General features: G+C 40.7%; 1 protein-coding gene across 4 annotated transcripts in view; it reads right to left on the bottom strand.

The window, feature by feature from the left end:
- Positions 1-13,196, bottom strand: part of LOC111157436 (RB transcriptional corepressor like 2) — a 52,689-nt gene extending 39,493 nt beyond the window's left edge. For 3 of the 4 annotated variants that reach the window (XM_022518832.1, XM_022518833.1, XM_022518835.1), the window contains exons 1-4: positions 12,913-13,152; positions 10,082-10,212; positions 7,610-7,810; positions 3,534-3,598 (exon numbers count right to left, since the gene is read on the bottom strand). In XM_022518832.1, the coding sequence (XP_022374540.1) occupies positions 3,534-3,598; positions 7,610-7,810; positions 10,082-10,212; positions 12,913-13,152 (637 nt within the window). Of the gene's footprint in view, positions 1-3,533; positions 3,599-7,609; positions 7,811-10,081; positions 10,213-12,912 lie in introns of all 4 variants that reach the window. The other variant, XM_022518834.1, reaches the window with a different exon arrangement.
- Positions 13,197-22,296: the final 9,100 nt, after the last annotated feature.

The raw sequence follows: 22,296 nt of genomic DNA, 5'->3' as shown, positions 1-22,296 counted from the left end.
AATACATGGAGACAAACAATGGTCCAACATTTCTGGGATGCAAAAAACCAGTTCTAATAGGAAAACTCATTAAAAAAAAAAAAAAAAAGATTAGTAGAAACACTTAAGATAGGAATAGCTGAAAAACGACTTTTTCATGTATATACTTAAAAAAGACCAGAACCTATAATCAGAGTCCTAATAATAATATTTTAGATACTTTCTACACAGTAATACAAACTCGTACAAATTAATGCAAACAGATCACAATGGAAGTCTAGAGCTAATATCCCAGGAGTGATGTAGATATCTGGCAACAAAGAAAAAAGAAACCAAAACTCAAACCTATAGAAACATGTCATTTCTGTAATGCTAGCTTAAGTCTAATACTGAAATCAGTTTTTACAGTCAGGTAAACAGTTTTATTCTTAGAAATTAACAAATATTTCCAGACTTCTTTTATAACTTTGAGCGTATCCCTTTTCTCATTCAACACTGCATACACATGCTTCCTAGCGATTTTACATTCTTATAATATCACATAAATTCAAGTTTAAAACTTAATTAACATACATCTGAGGGATTATTTCTAAACCTCAACATTTTCACATGTAATGCCTGCCCAAATACATGCACACATATACACACACACACACACACACATACTGCTTTGTTTCAGGCTTTTTCTCCCCTCTCCTTTCCTCCAAAGAAAATTGCCACTTACCTCTACATATCAGGATAACTCTCTTTTTGTAAAGATGAAAACATTCAACAAATCAACTTAAATGAATTACAGAGAATTTTTTTTCTGTTGTCATAAAGACAAATGATAATTAATAGGTTAAGTTTTGCACTAATACAACCAAACTAACTTGCTTGGTTCCACTATAAAGATGTTTCATACTAAAGTGTACTCAGTTTCTCAAATGTAAAAGAGGAAGTGGAACCTACTGGTTTCAAGCTATAAAGCCCATCACATCGACAAGCCTAAACTTCTTACTGGTTTGTACTTGCCATAAAGGAAAAAAAAAAAAAAAAAAACAACCACACACAAACCAGCAGCACTATAACTTCTAACACAAAAACAGAAAGGCCCCTGAAGATCAAAATCTTAAATTCCCAAGACTGTCCCACATGACATACAAATCCTGACCTTAGAAACAGATCTCACTTGGTTAAGATAAGTTATCTTTCAAATAAAGATAACTTGTTTAAACTCCAAAGTTGGCTTATTTATCAGGAATGAGGAGATTAGAGAGTGTAAAACAGGAAGTGGCACTGAGTGGTCTTCAGGCCACAAAGCTCTTCATGATGACAAGCCCAAACTTGTCACTGGTGTATACTTGCCACAGGAAGTCAACGAAGGTAAGAGGCAGAAAGTTGGCTTCCGTATCAGGAATGAGATCATCTGGGATTGCCCATATGCTACAGGGAAGTCATAGAAAGATGGCTACAGAAGGGTACAACTCTCTCCAAACAACTAAATCAAGAACTGAATAAAACGAATTCAACAACTCTATTAGAAAAGTTCCTGGTGAGGGCACCTGGGTGGCTCAGTGGGTTAAAGCCTCTGCCTTCAGCTCAGGTCATGATCTCAGGGTCCTGGGATCGAGGCCCGCATCGGGCTCTCTGCTCAGCGGGGAGCCTGCTTCCCCCTCTCCCTCTGCCTGCCTCTCTGCCTGCTTGTGATCTCTCTCTCTGTCAAATAAATAGATAAAATCTTTAAAAAAAAAAAAAAAGAAAAGAAAAGAAAAGTTCCTGGTGAATCATAAAAGATCGTAGTGTCAGACAGTGAGGAGATAAAGATTCTTCAGATTAAGTAATTACAGACGGAACTAATAATAAAACACAAACACTGAATTAACTGCAGAGACAAAAACACATGCCACCCCAGGTAATCAAGTGAGACCAAAATGTAAATAAGGACAATAAAATTGTTTGTAAATAGTTTATAAAGTACCAAACACATTCACTCCCAGGTACACATGCACCATAAGAGACATAAACAAAACAGATAAAAATCCCAGAAGTCAACATATACCTGCCCACAATCGAATGACAACATTAATACCGTATATAATACCAACCACGGCAAACTAAAAGTGACAGCAAGGGCGACTGCCACTATTAGAACAGTTTATATGCGCCTATGCCTTTATTTTGTACCACTTACCCTATCACCTTTATCTCCACTAAAGAAACATGCCAGAGTGATGGAAAGTAAAATAACTAGCAGCTTATTTTTGGCAGAAGAAAGATTTTTCTTTTATTTAAATTCAATTAGCCAACACACAGTAACATCATTAGTTTCAGATGTAGTGTTCAATAATTCATCAATTGCATATAAGCCCCAGTGCTCATCACATTACTTGCCTTCCCCAGTACCCATCACCCAGTTGCCCCATCCTCCCACCTACCTATCCCTCCACAACCCTCCGTTTGTTTCCCAGAGTCAAGAATCTCTCATGGTTTTTCTCCCTCTCTGACCTCCTCCCATTCAGTTTTCCCTCCCTTCCCTTATGATCCTCTGCACTATCTCCTATATTCCACATATGAGTGAAACCATATGATAATTGTCTTTATCTGACTGACATTTCACTTAGCGTAATACCTTCAATCAACCATAAAGCTCAAGGAGGAAGGCTGAGCTCTCATTTAACTAGCTAGTTAAAACTCATTTAATCAGTTATAATCAGACACATCAAACCCGAGACCAATGGAGTGATGCATCCTTGCTTGAGAGCCTTTGCCTCTGGCAAGAAACGGAGAGCTAGATCTGGGTTCAGATCCTAGCTCTGTTCCTAGCAGCTAGTTTTTGGGCCTCAATTACCTAACCCTAAAAGTAAATTATTTGGGCTACTTGATCTAATAATGAGAATCTCTTACATTTATGAAATTCCAGCTCTGATTCTTTGGTTATAACTTTGTATTTTATTGGGTTTTCTTAATAGCAAAGGCATCCTACATAGTCTATGTAATTAATGTCACTTATTTTCTTCTTGAGATTACTAAGAATCATTTCTACATAGAAATATGGAGAGGACCAAAAAATAAATAAATAAAAACATATTTCACTGACCTTGGGTAAGTTAAGGGAGATGAGAAGGGGGAGGAAATAAATTGTATCCAAAGGCATTGAGCAAGTGTCTTTATCTGAACAAGATGCAAAAAGTAATCTGAACCACACATACTGAGATGAGCAGTCACACTCAAAGAAATAAGACATGGCTCATGAAAAATACAGCTGAAGATACCAGTACAGACCACTAATGTGTTTTCAGTCCGTAACTCAGAAGAAGAATAGCTCTGAGCAGAAAAGATGTTACATAAGAACAAAATTAAAGGATTTTCCATTTTTAATAAAAGTAGTTTTGGACATTATAAAGAAATCTAAATCTTTTATGAAAAGGCAATACTCAAAAATGAATCTGAGACGAAAACCCTTAAGAAATTTTTCAGAGTGCATCTTTCCCTGATACACATTACAGATTGACAAAAGTGCTATGTGAACATTTAAATAAGCTACAATCTAGATAAATATTGCTCTGTCTTACCTTTTGCGTATATAAAGAGCACCCAACAAAAATGGAAAACCTCCGACACGGTACAGGGCTGTCGCCTTTGGGGGAGAAAAAAAAGTCATGAGATAAAAGAAGCATGCGAGAAAGACACCACAAGTGACTATAAAGTAGGTGAGACACCAAACCCACAGTTAAAGGGAATAAGAGCAGATTTACTTCAGACAGAAAACACGCAAGTTCTGCTCCAACCAAATCCTGGTAAGGACAAAGCCAAGGAGAGTTCATCCCAGAAAAAAGAAAATTCTGAAGAACTCTAAAAGGTTTTCAAGGTCAAGACAGGTAAGGCAGAAAATGAGTGACAACAGTTCTAATGACATTTTCGGACCTGTGTATGCTGATTATTTCCCCATTTTTTTTCCTTTATCACAGTTGATAAACTGTAAACCCAACCCTCCCTCCCTAAAGACATTGCAGATTACGTCAAGTCACAAAAGGACTATTTAATGTAACTTCTGGGCTTCCTAGAATTTTTTATTCTTTATCGTTAAGACGATCCATTCTATTTTGTCAATGCTGTCTGTTGAAGGGAGTTTCGGACCCGTTTTAAGCTCTCGTGTTTTCTACCAGAACCCCCTGCAATGTTTAGATAAAACATCTATGGTCTCCACATCCCAACAAGGAGCTCTAAGAAGAACAATCAGGACACTGGGGTTTAGTTCTCTCACTGTCCTTCACAAGGCACATTTGCTGTCCATATGCCTCGTCTCTTCATCTGCTGAACGATCATTCTACTTGGGCAGAGTTCTGTACTTAAGTCACCAGTCCCTGGCGACATTAAATGTCAGTGCCCTGCTTTTTTAAAGTGGCCTCTGGGGCATCTGGGTGGCTCAATTGCTTAAGCATCTGACTCTTGATTTCTGCTCAGGTCATGACCTCAGGGTCATGAGACTGAATCCCTTGTTGGGCTCCACACTCAGCACAGAGTCTGCTTGAGATTCTCTCTCTCACTCTGCTCCTCCCCACTTTCGTGCATGTTCTAAGATAAGCAAAATCTTTTAAAAAATTAAAAGATACAAAATAAAAGTGGCCTCTGTACCACAGGCACATGAGAACTATTCAGTTTTAATGTCTACCAAGATAAAGGCCAAACTTTTTTTTAGCTTAACACTCAAGCCACTCTAAAAACTGAATCTTTAACTTGAGAACCCTAGAATTTAACCTACTACACCAAATTGCCTCTTATTTTGCTACTTCAGTGTATTCCTTCTTTATCCTATGCAATGAAGGCTCTACCTACATCTCCAAATTCACCCATCGAAATCCAACCCATCATTCCTTACTCCATGGATCCTTAGCTGACTGGCTCATGTACAGTGGTTTAATTTTGGCTCAGAAGTTGTACGTTTCTATTGTCTTTCACATTTCTACATGCCTCCTCTCCACAACTACACTGTAAGCTCTCAAAAGACAGTGGCTGTGGGGTTTTGTTTTTTTTTAAAGACTTGTGTCCTGGGGCACCTGGGTGGCTTAGTCGGTTAGGGACTCAACTCTTGATTTTGGCTCAGGTCATGATCTCAGAGTCGTGGGACTGAGCCCCGTACTGGGTTCTGTGCTGAGCATGAAACCTGCTTAAGATTCTCTCTCTCCCTCTTACTCTCGCTCTCTCAAAAATAAATAAATAAATACTTGTGTTCTATATAATACCTAAGAACATACTTCACACTAAGTTCTCAACAAATACCCAGTGACAAATTCTCAAAGTGTGTGTGAGATGTAGTACAGAGTCGTGATGAAGCACATGGGTTCTACAAGTAGACCGCTAATTTCAGTAATAGCTCCACACTTACTGTGTGACCCTGACCAAATTACTTAACCTCTCAACAGCTTATGTTTCTCCACCTGTAACAACATCAACCTCATATGGCTATCATATAGATTCACTGAATACAGATTTATTTATATATTTTTTATTTTTTAAGATTTTATTTGAGAGAGAGACAGTGAGAGAGATCATGAGAGAGGAGAAACAGACTTCCCATGGAGCTGGGAGCTCAATGTGGGACTCGATCCTGGCACTCCGGGATCATGACCTGAGCCAAAGGCAGTCGCTTAACCAACTGAGTCACCCAGGCGCCCCCTGAATACAGATTTAAATCTTAGAACAGTCCCCATAATAAATGCTCAATAAATGGTGTATGTTACTATTATTAGCCAAAAGTACTAATTAATGCATACAGAGTGATCTAAATGTAAAACTTTTAGAATAAAGTTATCTTACAATTTTCTTAACTATAATTAGGTAGTACAGATACCCTACTAAATATCAAAGCAAGTACAATCTAAAATCATTTTCTACAACACTACAAAGAGAGAAGATATTGTCTATCTTTCTGTAAATGATACAATCAGCCTCACTCAGATTTGGAACAAAGCACCTATCCAAACTTTGGAAACAGTTCTCCAAAACTACAAGCAAACTACACCAGCTGCTTCCTTAGCAGTGGGGTCAACTAAGAAAGTACAGAGATTCTTTTATTTTTAAAAGCTATTCACTTGGGGCACCTGGGTGGCTCAGTCAGTTAAGCATCTGCCTTCAGCTCAGGTCATGATCTCAGGGTCCAGGAATCGAGCCCCATGTCGGGCTCCCCACTCAGCAAGGAATCTGCTTCTCCCTCACGCTCTGCCTCTGCCTCTGCCCCTGCTCCATTTCTCTCCCTCTTGTTTCCTCTCTCTCTCAAATAAATAAATAAAATTAAAAAAAAAAAAAAAGCTACTCACTTACTTATGTAAACACCTTTCATAATTTGGGAAAAAAAATTTATATTGAAAGAGAAGCAAAAAACAAAAAAAGAGAGAGCGAGTGAGCAAGCGAAAGAAAGAGAGGTAAACATTATTCATTCAAGTATAACAACTCCTTTTCCCTGACTTGTCTTGTCAACATTCTTCTAGTTTAGTTTAAAAACAATTTCCAGGGGCGCCTGGGTGGCTCAGTCGGTGAAGCAACTGCCTTCAGCTCAGGTCATGATCCCAGGGTCCTGGGATCGAGTCCCACATCGGGCTCTCTGCTCAGGGGAGGGCCTGCTTCTCCCTCTCCCTCTGCCTGCTGCTCTGCCTGCTTGTTCTCACTATTTCTCTCTCTCAAATAAAAAAATAAATAATCTTAAAAAAAATTTCCGATTCTACTTTATGAAAAAGTGTTCATGATAAAGGTAGAGAATTTACTTCCCAAGATTGCCTTTATTGGGAAAGATGCAAAAACACTGAGACAGAGTAAGTTTATAGATTTTGCAGACATGATCAGAAAGCACAAATTCAAAAAAGATTTTTTAAATTTCCAAAAAAAAAAAGAAAGCACAAATTCATGATCATTTTAGATCCCCTCCTCTTCCCCATCTAATTTCTCTACTCTTCATTGACTGTAAACTTCAAAATACACACAGAAGCCAGTTCAGGGGGATTATCTGTCACTAAGCTGGACATAAAAGTCAAATAATACAAATAGTCAACATAGCCAATAACAGAAAATCGAGGAGTCAAATTCTATATCCAAGGCGGCCAACTGGCAAAAATATCCAAGATCTGACTTTTGCATTTTTGGGTGCTTAAATGAAAAGGTTAAGTTTACAGAAATAATAATTCCATGCATTTTCCAATATGAAGGAAGCCCAATTTTTCATGGCTAACATAAATCAAGAAGCAAGAAATTATTATTAAAAGAGAACTATTGGAAAGAAAGATTATTTATGAAATCACATTTGTTTTTTTTTTGTTTTTTGTTAAGACTAGCAAAATAGGGGCGTCTGGGTGGCCCAGTAGGTTAAGCGACCAAATCTTGATTTCCGCTTAACTCATGATCTCATGGCCTGTGAGCCCCATGATGGCCTCCTCCCTGGGCCTGGAGCCTGAGGAAGATCCTCTCTGCCCCTCCCCCCACACCCAGTGCAAGCATTCGGTCTCTTTCTCTCTCTAAAAAACACAAAAACAAAACAAAACAAAAACCTAACAAAATAAACTGAGGGACACCAAATGAGGGATCAGAACTGAAGCACAGATCCAAAAAAAAAAAAAAAAAAGTGTATTCCTGACTAACAAATTTTATAAAAACATACCGCTGTTTTCTTCCTCTCTGTTGACGAGGCTGCTCCTCTTGAGGATATTTAAAAATGTCCTGAAAAATGGGTTCATATTTCTTAAAAATTACCGCTGAAACAGTGAAGTTTCTTTCTAATCTCTCAGTACGTTCTCTGAAATGTGGGGGTAGATTTGCCATGTCTTCCCACTTCTTCATCTTGTTAAAAAATTCAATTAAGCTGATATTAAAAATAAAAAATGAGATATTTTCAAAATTAACACAAAGGTGGGGTACACAAATATAATTAAATCAAAAATTTAACTAATTATATTACTTTAAAACGGTGATAAAATCACACCTCATGCCTCTGACTAGCTTATTTATTTCTCTGATTTTCCTAATCTATTTTTCTGAAATTATCAGAAGGCTTTATTTTTTAATTATGAAATATATAAAAATAGTAAATAATTAGAGTAATGTAACCAACACTTATGTATTCAACTGCCAAATTTAACAAACATTAACATATTGAAGAAATTTTGCCATGTTTGCATCAGATCTACCAAAACAGCCAAATTCCCATTTGTACTCTTCCCCAAACCCATGCCCCTCACTGCCTGCCCAAAGATAACCACCATTCTAAAGTTAGTCTGAATCCTTCCCATCCCTGTGACTATATTTACTACTTAGTATAGGTACTATATGGATCTAAATGTATCCATGAACAGTAAGTAGTATCTTTTGTATGTGTGGCTTTAAGATTTTAGATAAACAGTATCATATTTTAAGTAGAATTCTGCAACTTGCTTTTTCATTCAATGTTTCTGAGATTAACACTGTTAGATGTAGACCTCATTGATTTTAACTGTTAAAAATATTCCTTCTTATGAACTACCATGACTTTCTGCATTCATTCCCCAACCAATGGAAACTGAGTTCTATTTTTACATTATGACCCCAAAATGCTCTAATTGACACATTCTCGTACATGTATGTAAGAGCTTCTTTCAGGACACCAAGAAGTAGAACTGCTAAGTAGGAGACTGTGCGTCTTCAACTTCACTAGATTTGGTCAAATTTCCCATTTGAGGGGACATGCCAATTTATACTCTCACCAAAGTACACCAGCAAGAGTTCCCATTTCCCTACATAATGACCAAAGCTGGTTTTATCAGACTTCAAATTTCCCCAATCTGATGAGAGTAACGGATACCTTGTTTTTAATTTGAACTTCCTTGGTTACTAGTGAAATTGAACATCTTTACATACATCGATTAGCTATGTGAGTTTTGACCTTTGGGAAACCACATTCTTTACCCCTCGTTTAGTGGCTGTTTGTCAAACATGCAACCATTTGTTAGTAGCTCTTTATATAAATCTGGATGCTGATCTTCTGTCAGTTATACACATTGGAAATACCTTCTCCTTGACATACTCTTTGCTTTTAACCCATTTTAGTCCATTATGGCAGAAAAGTAAAGAATCTGAACTCAAAGGTAAAAATTTAAAGATAGAAACTGAGTTTCTGAAATGGAACTACACCTGAAGCCTAGGACTGTATTACTTGCACTAAAATGTTGGATAAGTCGATTTACTACAGTATCTGATGATGATTCCATAATCTGACATTTGCTTCTAAAGTTCCAATCCTAACTGGATTGCCCTGCCTCGCCTTTTCTTCTCCATAATGATGATACTTTTGCACCTTATGTAAGTCCACTTATGCAGGTATACAGTTCAGGGGTTCAACTCTTTATGCACTGCCTCTTGTTCTTAGGCCTAAATATAATTTGGGATGGAGTTCAAGGTTAATAGACTACAGCTTAAATATTACATTTCTTCTTATTTTAATAGTAAGTGATTTTTTAAGCCATTAGGAACATAAATTTTGCCTGTGGCATTCTCCCCCCACAAAGTGCCAAATAATCTTTCTCTGCCAATCTTTAGTAAGTCATAAAAGAAAATTCACCCAAATGGCACAAATGATAAATGTAATCAATTCAATTATACAAAAGATAGAAAAAGCAATTTCTGCCTCTTCTTTAAACCATTATTTGGCCCTTTCAGTAACTGTTTTTAAGAGTGTTGCTTATCCCCCAATACAGGAAACAGAGAAGTCTTTACACACTCCATATATTAAAATACAAATCCTGTACATGTAGTTTTAAGTTTAATACCATATTTAATTACCTCTACAATTTAGAGTATATCCTAAAGTTTCTCAATATCCTTATTTAGAATTCTCCCAATAATGCACAGTAAGTCATAACCTTTAATAGTAAGTTCTTCATATAAATGCCTAATACATTAAAATTTTAAAACTTTTCACTAAAGAGTAAAAATATAATAGATACTTAAATGTAGTAAAAGAAAACCATGACCTAACTTCTAAATTCAGCACTCTATAGGTACAAATGCCTGGGAAATGATGAGAGGATTCTTAATATCACTACGATTTTTGAGTTTTCATATTTGTCACATTCTACCTTTCAAACTCTGACATAGTTACCTCTGCTCTGAACATCGCAGGATTCTAGTTAAAGATACATAGTTTCCTTCAACTGTCCCTTTGCTTACGGTTGGCACAGATTTTCTGCAAGCCACATATAAGGCACATGCTAACCAGTGAAGATCATTTCCCTGTAAAAATAAAAGAAAACTGAGTTTTAGCTAATGAGCTATATAAACATTTCAATATAATAACCTTTCTAGATTAAATGGAAGGCACTGTTTTTATGTTTGCGGGAAACTGTATGTTCAATGATGGCTCTATCTATCCCATGTGCTCCTTATACTGGGACATAAACATTTTCACACTAGGAGATAGGAATCTGTGTTCCATTCCCTCATTTTCAACTGTCTCAACTAACAGCACAGGTGAAAATGTTGCTATGTACCTTGCAAGATCAGAAAGGGCAATAATGATTCCACCTGGCTCACTCTCTCAGCATACATGGCCTGGGTGTCCCACTCTGGGACAAATTAACAGTCACAGAGACTCAATTTTCTTATCCGAGGGCTATGAGACTGAAATGAGTTACAAAGTATAAAGCCCAGAAAATACAAGAAATCAAAAGATAAAATTCTATAGCCAATACTCTGTATTCAATATCATATTGAGGGGAGTCTGGGTGGCTCAGTCAGTTAAGTGTCTGCTTCCACTCAGGTCATGATCTCAGGGTCCTAGGATAGAGGCCTGCATCAAGCCCTGCATCGGGCTCACTGCTCAGTGGGCATTCCGCTTCTCCCTCTCCTCCACGCTCCTTCTCTCTCTCCCTATCTCTGTTACTGTCTCTGTCTCTCAAATAAAATGTTTTTTAAAAATATCATGAGTGTTATTTTCCATCGTACACTTCCATGAGACTGACAACCTACGTTATCTTAGAGCATACCCAACTACAAGCTCCACAACGGTGGAGATTTTTAAGTTTTGTATGCTGCTCTGTCCCCACCAACTACAATAGTATCTGGCAAAGAAGAGGTGATAGGGGCATCTGGGTGGCTCAGTTGGTCAAGCTTCTGCCTCCGGCTAAGGTCATCATCCCTAGCCCTGCATCAGGCTCCCTGCTCAGCGGGAAGTCTGCTTCTCCCTCTCCCTCTGCCTGCAGCTCTCCCTGCTTGTGCTCTCTGCGTGTGTCAAATAAATAAATTAAGAAAAAAAGAAGAGGTGATAAATATTTGATAAATGACTATTTGTTCATTCATTGGGTAAACTGAGCTAAGACTCTGAAGTCCAAGTCTTTAAAAAATTGAGTAATCACACATGTGTTTTCAGAAACCATCAACTGTCACTTGCTCATAGAACACCGGGCTTCATACAACTTAACCCCTCTGAGCTGAAATACCTCAGCTGTATGGTGATAATTACTTGTTCTATGCAATTTAAGAGAAGATCATGAGGATAAAATAAGAGCTTATTTGGAAGCACTACGCCCATCACTGAAACCACTGACCACAGAACCACGGAGAAATAAACAGGAATATGACCCGTTCAGCCACAGCCACATCACCTAAGCAGAGGAAGGAGCTCTGTAACTCTCAAGCAGAAGCAGGGTCAACGACTGCCTTTTGTGCCAGCAACGACACAGGACCTTATTAAACCTTCAGAACAACTCTGATGGAGGCACAAATTATCTCAGATTTACATATCACAAAATTGAGTTTTGGAGTGGTGAAGCAAACTGTCCAAAGTCACCTAGGTCTGTCAAGTTCTAAAGCCACTATATTACTAGCCTTCCCCCCCCCTCCACGCTGTAGATGTAACTACGGGGAGAAGGAATTGAAATAAGATTCTATTAATGCAAGAATAAACAGAAAGTAACCTTAGTGAGTCACACACAGGCAAAAAAAAAAAAAAAATCCTATTATTATAATTAAACAATACCTTGCTTAGGACTCCTCATTCTACTGGCCCCGCTCTTTCCCCAAATTGTAAAACAACTTCAGAAAATCTCACGGCCTCCTGTTTAATGCCACACACAGGCAAATAGCTGGTAAACAATCCAGACTTCCGTGTCACTTCCCATTGGTCCATAAAGGGGAGGTGCCTACAGAGTTGAGCCTCACTGGCTAGAAGGGCCAGTTTTCTCATTCGCAAGCCCAGTCCGAAGAAAGGGACATGACAGGCCGAAATCACAGAGGGTATAGAGTCCCGGGTAACGTCTGGGGTGACCAAAAGGTCCTCAAGGTCGTCCCAGTCCGGACTTCCTAGGGACAAATGGGGGGCGTGTATCTATGTGCCGATAGGCAGGAAGCCCGTTTCATTTGCCCGCAGGAAGGTTCGCCTCGGTGTACACACAAACCCAGCCCGAAACTTAACGACGCGCTTACTCCACGGATGCAACGCCGGGACAAAGGCAATTTGGTACAGCAGGCAAAGAACTGAAGGAGCAGCCTAGCAACCGAGGCGCTAAAATCGGGCTGATCTCCGTGGGAGCACAGCCAAGTCCCCTCCCCTTCTCCTTACGGCCTCCACGACTGCACCTGTTCATTCCGCCAACAAGGTGGTTGTATTTTTGCAATCATGACCCCAGCACGACCTCAGCCTCGCGCTGCCACTTTAGGGCAAGAGGTGCTCCCCACTCGGAACTCGAAAGGGAACAGCTGCGAGACGAGGGTCAGTTGCAGGGCCGCTAAAAGCTTCCCGAAAGCCAGGTCTTCAGGACCGAGGTGCCCAGGGAGGAGTCCCACGGCTCTGCAGGCTGGGGACCGGAGACCCGGGGCCTGCCGGTCTCCGGGCTCCTGCAGGGCGCCCGACCCGGGGAGGGGAGGGGCCCCATTCCCGCGGTGGGGCGCGACGACTAGGCCCGGAAAGCCCCACCTCTCTTCCCCCGGGCGCACCTCCAGAGTGTAGCTCTCGCTCATGTTGCGGTAGCTGTCCCAGGCCTCGGCCCGCGCCGCCTCGTCCATGTTTAGGCGGCTGCACAGCTCCTCGAACCGCTGCTGGGTCTGAGGCGCCGGCGACCGGGCCGGCTGCGCCGCGTCCTCCGCCTCCCCATCGTCTTCCTCCTCCTCATCCGAGGCTGCGGCCGCCGGAGGAGGAGGCGGGGGCGGCGGCGACTGGTCGCCTCCCGACGGCATAGCGCACCCCTGGGCGGCCGGTCCTCAGGTGAGCTGAGGGCCCGAGCCCGCAGCCATTCAAACCGCGAAGCGCCCGCCCGTCCGCCGGCCGCACGGCGACTGCGCCGCCACCAAAGTAGCGAAACCTCTTGTAGGCACTCGTAGTTCCGAGCGTGGCCTGCTGGGAAATGTAGTCCGAGCCGGAAGCCCACGGGGGTCAAAAATCATATTTAAAATCAAGTTTCGGGGCACCTGGGTGGCTCAGTGGTTAAAGCCTCTGCCTTCGGCTCGGGTCACGATCTCAGGGTCCTGGGATCGAGTCCCGCATCGGGCTCTCTGCTCAGCAGGGAGTCTGCCTCCTGTCTCTCTCTGCCTGCCTCTCTGCCTACTTGTGATCTCTGTCTGTCAAAGAAATAAATAAAATCTTAAAAAAAAAAAAATCAAGTTTCTTGAGCTAAAATAAAAGCGCCTTTGCTAGTTTTTAAGTACGTCCCGTGGTGGACCCATTCGGCAGAGCTGTATTGAAGAGAACACATCCAAAAAACATTTTGTGATGGTTAAATATCCAATGTATCTCCAAAATTAATACTCATTATCTGGGTGTCCTTATCTCTAAAATAAGAACAATAGCAAACAAGGGCCTGTCTGCCTAAGTTGTAATTTCAACATCGCTCCTAATTTCTCGTTCTTTCCTATGTTTTAATTTTATGTGAGCCTTTCAATTAAACACTGGATTTTTTTTAAAAGCAGTAATTCTTTTATTTCCCAAAGGGCAAATTTACCTTCACTCTAAGTGATACGTTTGTACTATCCTCAGCTGTCTTAACTTTATTCCTTTATTTTTACGTTGCTTTCTCTTTCAGACTTGAATCACTTCAATAACAATGCTCTTTGATTTATAAGTGGGTATAGTATTAGGCATTTTTGCATTTGAGGAACGAGTAACGTATTGCTAATTGCCATGGGGTCACTTCCTTCTCTTTTCAGTGTCCTTTTGAGCCCAGCCACCATACTGTGAGGAAACCCAGGTTACTTGGAGCAGCATATTATCAATGGTAGACAAAACTAAGCGTTAGTTAAAGAGGTGAAATCAGATTTTATTCAGACACTATTGACCATAAGGGAGAGAGCTGAGCTCCATTCCAATCTGTGTAGAGGTGGTGGGGTGTCTTAAAGGGAGAATGAAGAACTAGGGATGGGAGAGAGTGGGGCACCTGGGTGACTTAGTCGATCATGCATCTGACTCTTGATTTCGGCTCAGGTCTTGATTTCAGGGTGTTGAGTTTGAGCCCCGAGTTGGGCTCCACACTGTGCATGGAGCCTACATAAAAAAAGAAATAAAGAAAAAGAAAAAAAAAAACAAAACACCTATGGCTAAGACATGTTACCTACCAACTGCTTTTATAGGAGCCTCAATTTTGCATGTGTAAAATTCTTACCCTGTTGTGATATGATAGCCCAAAGGAATGTCAAAACCCCTAAATGGCAGTTATCTAGAAGTAAACTTTATTTTTACTCTGTATATATGACGTTAAAATACACGGCTTAACTGTGAATATTCACATAAACTTTTATAAGACAAAACAAACAAACAAAAATGCAGTGGTCTTGAAACTTTTTGGTCATGTCCCCCTAAAAGAACTACCTTCTAGCATATTTTAAATTTGACATCTAAATTTTTCATTAAAAGTTTAATCAGGTGTAATATCCAACATGCAACTATAAACCTTTGAAAAGAAAACTGTTACTAACCTGTATCCAATGGACTCATAACAGTTTGATACTCACTATCATCTATTTCAAAAATCCATGAACAAAACTTTGCTTTAGCAATTAGAAATTTCTATCCTACCTTTCTCTCCTTTACCTCATATTCCCATTCTACTCCAACATAATTTTATCCTGGTAAGTTTTGTGTTCAAAAGTTCTTTAGGGATTCTCTTCCCATTTTCTTTCAGCAAAAACATACATACAAATGAATTTTTTCAAGTATCTTCTGTTTATTCTTTCACATCAGATTTGTTGAGGTATAATTTGTATGTGGTAAAATTTACTCTTGTTAAGTATACAGTTCTATGAATTTTGACAACTACACAAAGCTACGTTCACCACAATCATACTATAGAACATTTCCATCGCCTGAAAAGTTTCCTAGTGCCCCTTGTTAGTAAATCCTTGGCAACCACGGACCAATTTTCTGTTCCCATAGTTTTTCCTCTTTTCCAAAATGTCACATGAAAGCCATCATACAATATATAGCCTTTAAGGGGCACCTGGGTGGCTCAGTGGGTTAAAGCCTCTGTCTTCGGCTCAGGTCATGATCCCGGGGTCCTGGGACTGAGTCCCACATCGGGCTCCCTGTTCAGCGGGGAGACTGCTTCCCCCGCCCTCCTCTGCCTGCCTCTCTGCCTACTTGTAATCTCTGTCAAATAAATAATAAATAAAATCTCTTTTAAAAATATGTAGACTTTGAGTCTGGTTTTTTTTCAACTTAGCATAATGCCTTTCAGATTCATGGATGTGCCTGTAGTTTGTTCCTTTTTATTGATAATATTCTACCATATGAATGTCCCAACGTTTATTTATCTATTCAACAGTTGAAGACAGCTTGGCTGTTGCCCGTTTGGGGCGATTGTGAGTAAAGCTACCATCACATTTAGGTAAATGTTTTTGCAGAGCATACGTTTTTTATTACTCTTGGGTCAACACCTAGGAGTGTGTCATGGACTAAATGTTTGGGTCCTTCCCAAATTCATATGTGGAAGCCCTAACCCCCAATGTGATTGTATCTGCTGATAGGGCTTTTAGTAGGTATGTAAGGTTAAATGAGGTCATAAATATGTGGCCTCATAAGAAAGTCACATGTACAGATGGAGGAAAGGCTTATATGAACACACAGGGAGAGGTCTAGCAGATGAAGACAGAGCGGTATTACTGGGTTATATGGCAAATGTTAAACTTTATACGTAACTGTCAATTTTTTTTTTTCTAAAGTGGCTCTATCATTTCACATTCCCACCCACAATGAAATTTACATTTGGGGACTAAGTGGTACAAACTTCCAATTACAAAATAAATAAGTTATAGGGATGTAATGTACCACACAGGGAACAGAGTCTATACTAATCTAATAATTTTGTACAGTGACAGGTGGTAACCAGAATTATCGTGAGGGGCATTTCATAATGTATAAAAATAACAAGTCACAACAATATACACCAGAAACTGATAGAGAGTCATTATTCTTAAATTTTAAAAAAACATACATTTACATTTATTTCCTATGATCATGAAGCTATAAGTGTTGTATTCCTTTCAGATGAGTGATCAGATGGCTTTTACAGCTGCTACGGCTTCAACTTGTGTTTGCGCTTTATGTGTCTCCTACAATTATTCAAAGAAAGAGGTGTTGGTACCAGCAAAAGCCGGTTGAGGGTGCCATCGACTCAGGCAAAGCTGAGACCAATGTACTTTTCACCTGGTATGTGAGAAGCCTCTGGCTGAGACCCGAGTTAACTAGCACTTTATCTGTGATTAATTCCAGTCAGGCACCTGTGTCCCTTTTGGGCCCATACTATAAGCCCCTCAAACCAGCTTTCCCGGCTGGGAATCAGAATCTGCCTGCTAAAAATTCAATTCGCAGTATAAACTACAAAAACTAGCTACACTGAGGAGCGCCTGGGTGGCTCAGTCAGCTAAGTGGCCCGCTGGATTTCAGTTCAGGTCATGATCTCGGGTCCTGGGACTGAGCCCCCACATCAGGCTCTGCACTGGGCAGCGATCCTGCTTCCGCATTCTCTCTCTCCCTCTCCCTTTAGCCCTCCCCCAGCCTGTGCTCCCTTTCCTTCTCTCTCTCTCAGATAAATAAATCAATCTTAAACAACAAACAAACAAACAAACTAGCTAGATTGAATATACAGGGAAGCCTTGGCAGTCTGGAATGAATGCCACCTGTCTTTTCAGATCTCTATAAACAATTATAAACCATTGTTATTATAAACCATCATTGTCTTCTGATGCCTACCGGGTCTGTTGGAGTAGGTATTGGGTTACATACATTCAACTGCTTTGTACTGTTGAGCTTTAAGACACTCTGTCTAATTTGTGAATAACATGCTTTTTCTCTCATTTGTAACACTCCATCAGTAATTTAATTACAAGATTTAAAAATAAAAAATAAATGCTTTGTCTATTTTTATCTTCCTTTTTGAATTCAGGCAATAAGATGTTTCTTTTCACTGAAGTCACCGGATGACCTACTGATAACCCAGGAAGAGGGCTTGCAAACAGAGTAACCCACCCAGAGGTGGCTGGGAATGTGTCTGTCAAGTTAATGACCAATAGGGCATGAGTGAGTGAGGGCCTTGCTTTGAGTGGAAAGCACAGACACTAACGACTGAGTTTAAGAAATCAATCTAGGGCGTCTGGGTGGCTCAGTGGGTTAAGCCTCTGCCTTCGGCTCAGGTCATGATCCCGGGGTCCTGGGATGGAGCCCCACGTCAGGCTCTCTGCTCAGCAGGGAGCCTGCTTCCCTTCCTCTCTCTCTGCCTGCCTCTCTGCCTACTTGTGATCTCTCTCTGTCAAATAAATAAATAAAAATCTTAAAAAAAAAAAAAAGAAAGAAATCAATCTAGACCACAAAAGACCCCCGGAAGCCAAAACAACCTTGACAAAGTAGAACGAACTATACTACAAAGCTATAGTAATCAAATCAGTATGGTATTGGCCTAAACAAAATAAAGCCCAGAAATTAACCCACACATATACAAAAATCAACTCAGACTGGGCTTGGAGATAGAACTTGAAAATGTAAAACTCTTAGAAGAAAACAAAGGCAGCAAGCACCTCAACTTTGGTCTTGGCAATGATTTTCTGGATTTGATGCTAAAAGCAAAGGCAACAAAAGCAAAAATAAATAAGTGGGACTACAACAAACTAAAAGGCTTTTGTATAGCAAAAGAAAATCAACAAAATGAAAAGGGAAACTACAGGGGCACCTGGGAGGCTCAGTGGGTTAAGCCTCTGCCTTCAGCTCAGGTCATGATCCCGGGGTCCTGGGATCAAGCCCTGCATTGGGCTCTCTGCTCAGCAGGGAACCTGCTTCCCTCTCTCTCTGCCTGCCTCTCTGCCTACTTGTGATCTCCGTGTGTCAAATAAATAAATAAAATCTTTTAATTAAAAAAAAAAGAAAAGAAAAGGGAAACTACAGAATGGGAGAAAATATTTGCAAATCATATATCTGATAAGGGATTAATAGCCAAAACATATAAAGAACTCATACAATTCAATAGAAACAAACAAAAAGTTCCAGTAAAAAAATGGAGGATCTGGGCGCCTGGGTGGCTCAGTGGGTTAAGCCGCTGCCTTCGGCTCAGGTCATGATCTCAGGGTCCTGGGATCGAGTCCCGCGTCGGGCTCGCTGCTCAGCAGGGAGCCTGCTTCCCTTCCTCTCTCTCTGCCTGCCTCTCTGCCTACTTGTGATCTCTGTCAAATAAATAAATAAAATCTTTAAAAAAAAAAATGGAGGATCTGAATAGAATTATTCCAAAAGGACATACAAATGACCAACAGATATATGAAAAGGTGCTTGACATCATTAATCATCAAGGAAATGCAAATCAAAATTGCAAAATAACACTTCACACCTATTAGAACAGCCATTCTTTTTTTTTTTTTTTTAAGATGTTATGTATTTATTTGACAAAGATTGATGGAACACAAGCAGGGGGAATTGGAGAGGGAGAAGCAGACTGCCCACTGAGCAGGTGGCCTGACGCAGGGCTCAAACCCAGGACGCTGGGATCATAACCTGAACTGAAGGCGGACACTTAAAGACTGAGCCACCCAGGTGCCCCTGGAATGGCTATTCTTAAAAAGAAAAGAAAAAGCGTGAGGATGTGGAGAAAAGGAAACCCTTGGGGACTTTGGTGGGAAGGCAAAATGGTGCAGCTGCTTTGGTAGACAGTATGGAAGTTCCTTAAAAAAAATTGAAAATAGAATTACTAAGGGCTCCTGGGTAGCTCAGTCAGTTAGGTACCTGGCTCTTGATCTCTGTTCAGGTCTTGATCTTGGAGGCCTGAGTTCAAGCCCCGCATTGGGCTCCATGCTGGGTGTGGAGCCTACATTGAAAAAAAAACAAAAACAAAAACAAATGACTCAACAATCCCACTTTTAGGTATTTATCCAAAGAAATTGAAATCAGGATCTTGGGGTGCCTGGGAGGCTGAGTGGGTTAAAGCCTCTGCCTTTGGCTCAGGTCATGATCCCAGCATCCTGGGATCGAGCCCCGCGTCGGGCTCTCTGCTCCGTGGGGCTCTCTGCTCTGCTTCCTCCTCTCTGCCAGCCTCTCTGCCTACTTGTGATCTTTGTCTGTCAAATAAATAAATAAAATCTAAAAGGAAGAAAGAAAGAAAGGAAGAAAGAAAGAAAGAAAGAAAGAAATCAGGATCTTGATATCTGTACCCCCGTGTTCACTGCAGCACTAAGCACAACAGCCAGGACATGGAAACAACCTAAGCATTCATTGATGGATGAACAGGTAAAAAAAAATGTGTGTGTGCATATAAAATGGACCATTATTCAGCTATAAGAAGAAGGAATTGAATTCCTGCCACTTGCAACAACATGGACAGACCTCAAGGGCATTATGCTAAGTAAAATAAGTCAGACAGAGAGAGACAAATACTGTATGACCTCATTTATATGTGAAATCTAAAAACAAACAAGCTCATAAATACAAAAAAAAAAAATTGGTGGTTGCCAGAAGCAGGGGGTAGGGAGTGGGCAAAATGGGTGAAAGTGGTCAAAAGATACAAACTTCCAGTTATCAAATGGATGAGTGCTGGGGATATAATGGACAGTATCGTGACTATACTTCAGGGTGCTCTATTGCATGTTTGAAAGTTGCTAAGAGAGTAAATCTTAAAAGTTCACATCATGAGAAAAAAGTGTGTAACTCTGTGGTTGTGGGTATTAACTAAAGTTACTGTAGTAATCATTTTACAACATGCATAGACACCGAATAATTATGTTATACACCTAACATAATACAATGTTATATGTCAGTTATATCTCAATTAAAAAAAAAAAAGAGGGGTGCCTGGGTGGCTCAGATGTTAAGCCTCTGCCTTCAGCTCAGGTCATGATCCCAGGGTCCTGGATTTGAGCCCCGCATTGGGCTCCCTGCTTGGCGGGGAGCCTGCTTCCTCTTCTCCCACTCCCCCCTGCCTGTGTTCCCCTTTCTCTCTGTGTCTCTTTCTGCCAAATAAATAAAAACCTTAAAAAAAAAAAAAAAGATTAGGGGCTCCAGGGTGGCTCAGTCAGCTAACTGTCCAACTCTTGATTTTGGCTCAGGTTGTGAGCTCAGGGTTGTGGGAATGAGCCCCACACGGGGTGGTCCATGCCAGTGGGAAGTCTGCCTGGGATTCTCTCTCTCCCTCTCTTCCCTCCCCTCCTCTAAAATGAATAAATAAATCTTACGGATATTAAAAAACTTACGGTGTTCATCATTTCATAACATATGCATATATCAAACCATGGCTAGCAGAAGAGAAGAAGGATTGGTTTCAGGTGGAAAAAAGGCTTACAGAGAGAGAGAGAGAAAAGACACATGAGCTGGTGGTGGGGACAGAGGAGAGAGGGAATCACAAGCAGATTCCCCGCTCAGCGCGGAGCCCAACCCAGGGCTCAATTCCACAACCCTAAGATCGACCTGAGCTGCAATCAAGAGTCAGATGCCAGATCCCAGGGTGGCTAAGTCGTTAAGTGTCTGCCTTTGGCTCGGGTCATGATCCTCAGGGTCCTGGAATCAAGCCCTGCTTCGGGCTCCCTGCACAGTGGGAAGCCTGCTTCTCCCTCTCCCACTCCCCCTGCTTCTGTTCCTTCGATCTCTGTGTCTCTGTCAAATAAATAAAACCTTAAAAAAAAAAGAGTCATATGCTTCATTGGCTGAACCACCCAAGGGCCCCTAAATAAATAAATCTTAAAAAATAAATAAATCTTTTTAAAAAAGAATTAAAAAGAAATCAATCTGCATTGTTCAGAGATTTTCTTGGGGTCTGATTATTCATTCCCTCGTTCATTCATTTACTCATTTACTTAGCCAGAGGACCTACCATCAACCCTTTCAAACACTCAACAAATGTTTAGTAACCATCTGCTATAGGTCAAGTTTGCCAACAACTGAGGATACAGTAGCGAATGGGACCAGTGTGGTCTCTGTCCTCACAGAGCTTGTGATCTCATGAGGAAAACAGACCCAAAATAAACAACGGTCAAATATGAATATGTTATAAAAAATAAATTTAGCAATCTATGGGAGTGCATCACAGAAGCCCTTTAACCGTGTGTGTGTGTGTGTGTGTGTGTGTGTGTGTGTGTGTGTTGGGTGCACACACATGTGCAGGAGTGGGAGTGGGGGTAACTGAGTGGTTGGAGGTGGACAAAGGCTTTGCCTTCCTCCCTTTCATTTCCCTGAAGAGAAAGCTAAAGAGAGAGAGAGAGAAACTATATGTGGTTATGGATGTTACTAAAATTATGGTGTTAATCATTTCATAATATATACATATATCAAATCATAGCTAGAGAACGGGAAGGAGGTTTGGTTTCGGGTGGAGAAAAAAGCTTATGCAAAGACCTTGAATCAGGAAAAGACATGGGCCAATTCAGGGAATCGCACGAACGAGAATGTGGTTTAAGTGTGAAAATGGAGAAGAAAAGGCAAGAGGTGTGGATAGAGATGAAGTGAAAGACCTGGGAAAGATTTGGGACTTGATTCTAAAGCTGAAGCCACTTACATTTTTAGGTTAAGGAGGGCAGTGACACACCCCTATCCCTGAAACCTAGAAGAGTGTTGAGCCCTTAGTAGGTGTTCAACAAATATTAATGAACTAAACACTTAGCTTGATTTCTAGCCCAGCGTTCCCCAAATAAAATTGATTGTGCTGATTAGATTGATTTCCTCTGTCATCATTAAGAATGGGACGCCTGGGGCGCCTGGGTGGCTCAGTGGGTTAAAGCCTCTGCCTTCGGCTCGGGTCATGATCTCAGGGTACTGGGATCGAGCCCCGCGTCGGGCTCTCTGATCAGCGGGGAGCCTGCTTCCCTCCTCTCTCTCTCTGCCTGCCTCTCTGCCTGCTTGTGATCTCTGTCTGTCAAATAAATAAA

This window comes from Enhydra lutris, unplaced genomic scaffold (assembly GCF_002288905.1).
Source record: "Enhydra lutris kenyoni isolate GAN:26980312 unplaced genomic scaffold, ASM228890v2 scaffoldscaffold54, whole genome shotgun sequence".
Lineage (NCBI taxonomy): Eukaryota > Metazoa > Chordata > Mammalia > Carnivora > Mustelidae > Enhydra > Enhydra lutris.
The sequence above is the reverse complement of the archived record's forward strand: the minus strand, read 5'-3'. Positions and strand labels throughout refer to the sequence as shown.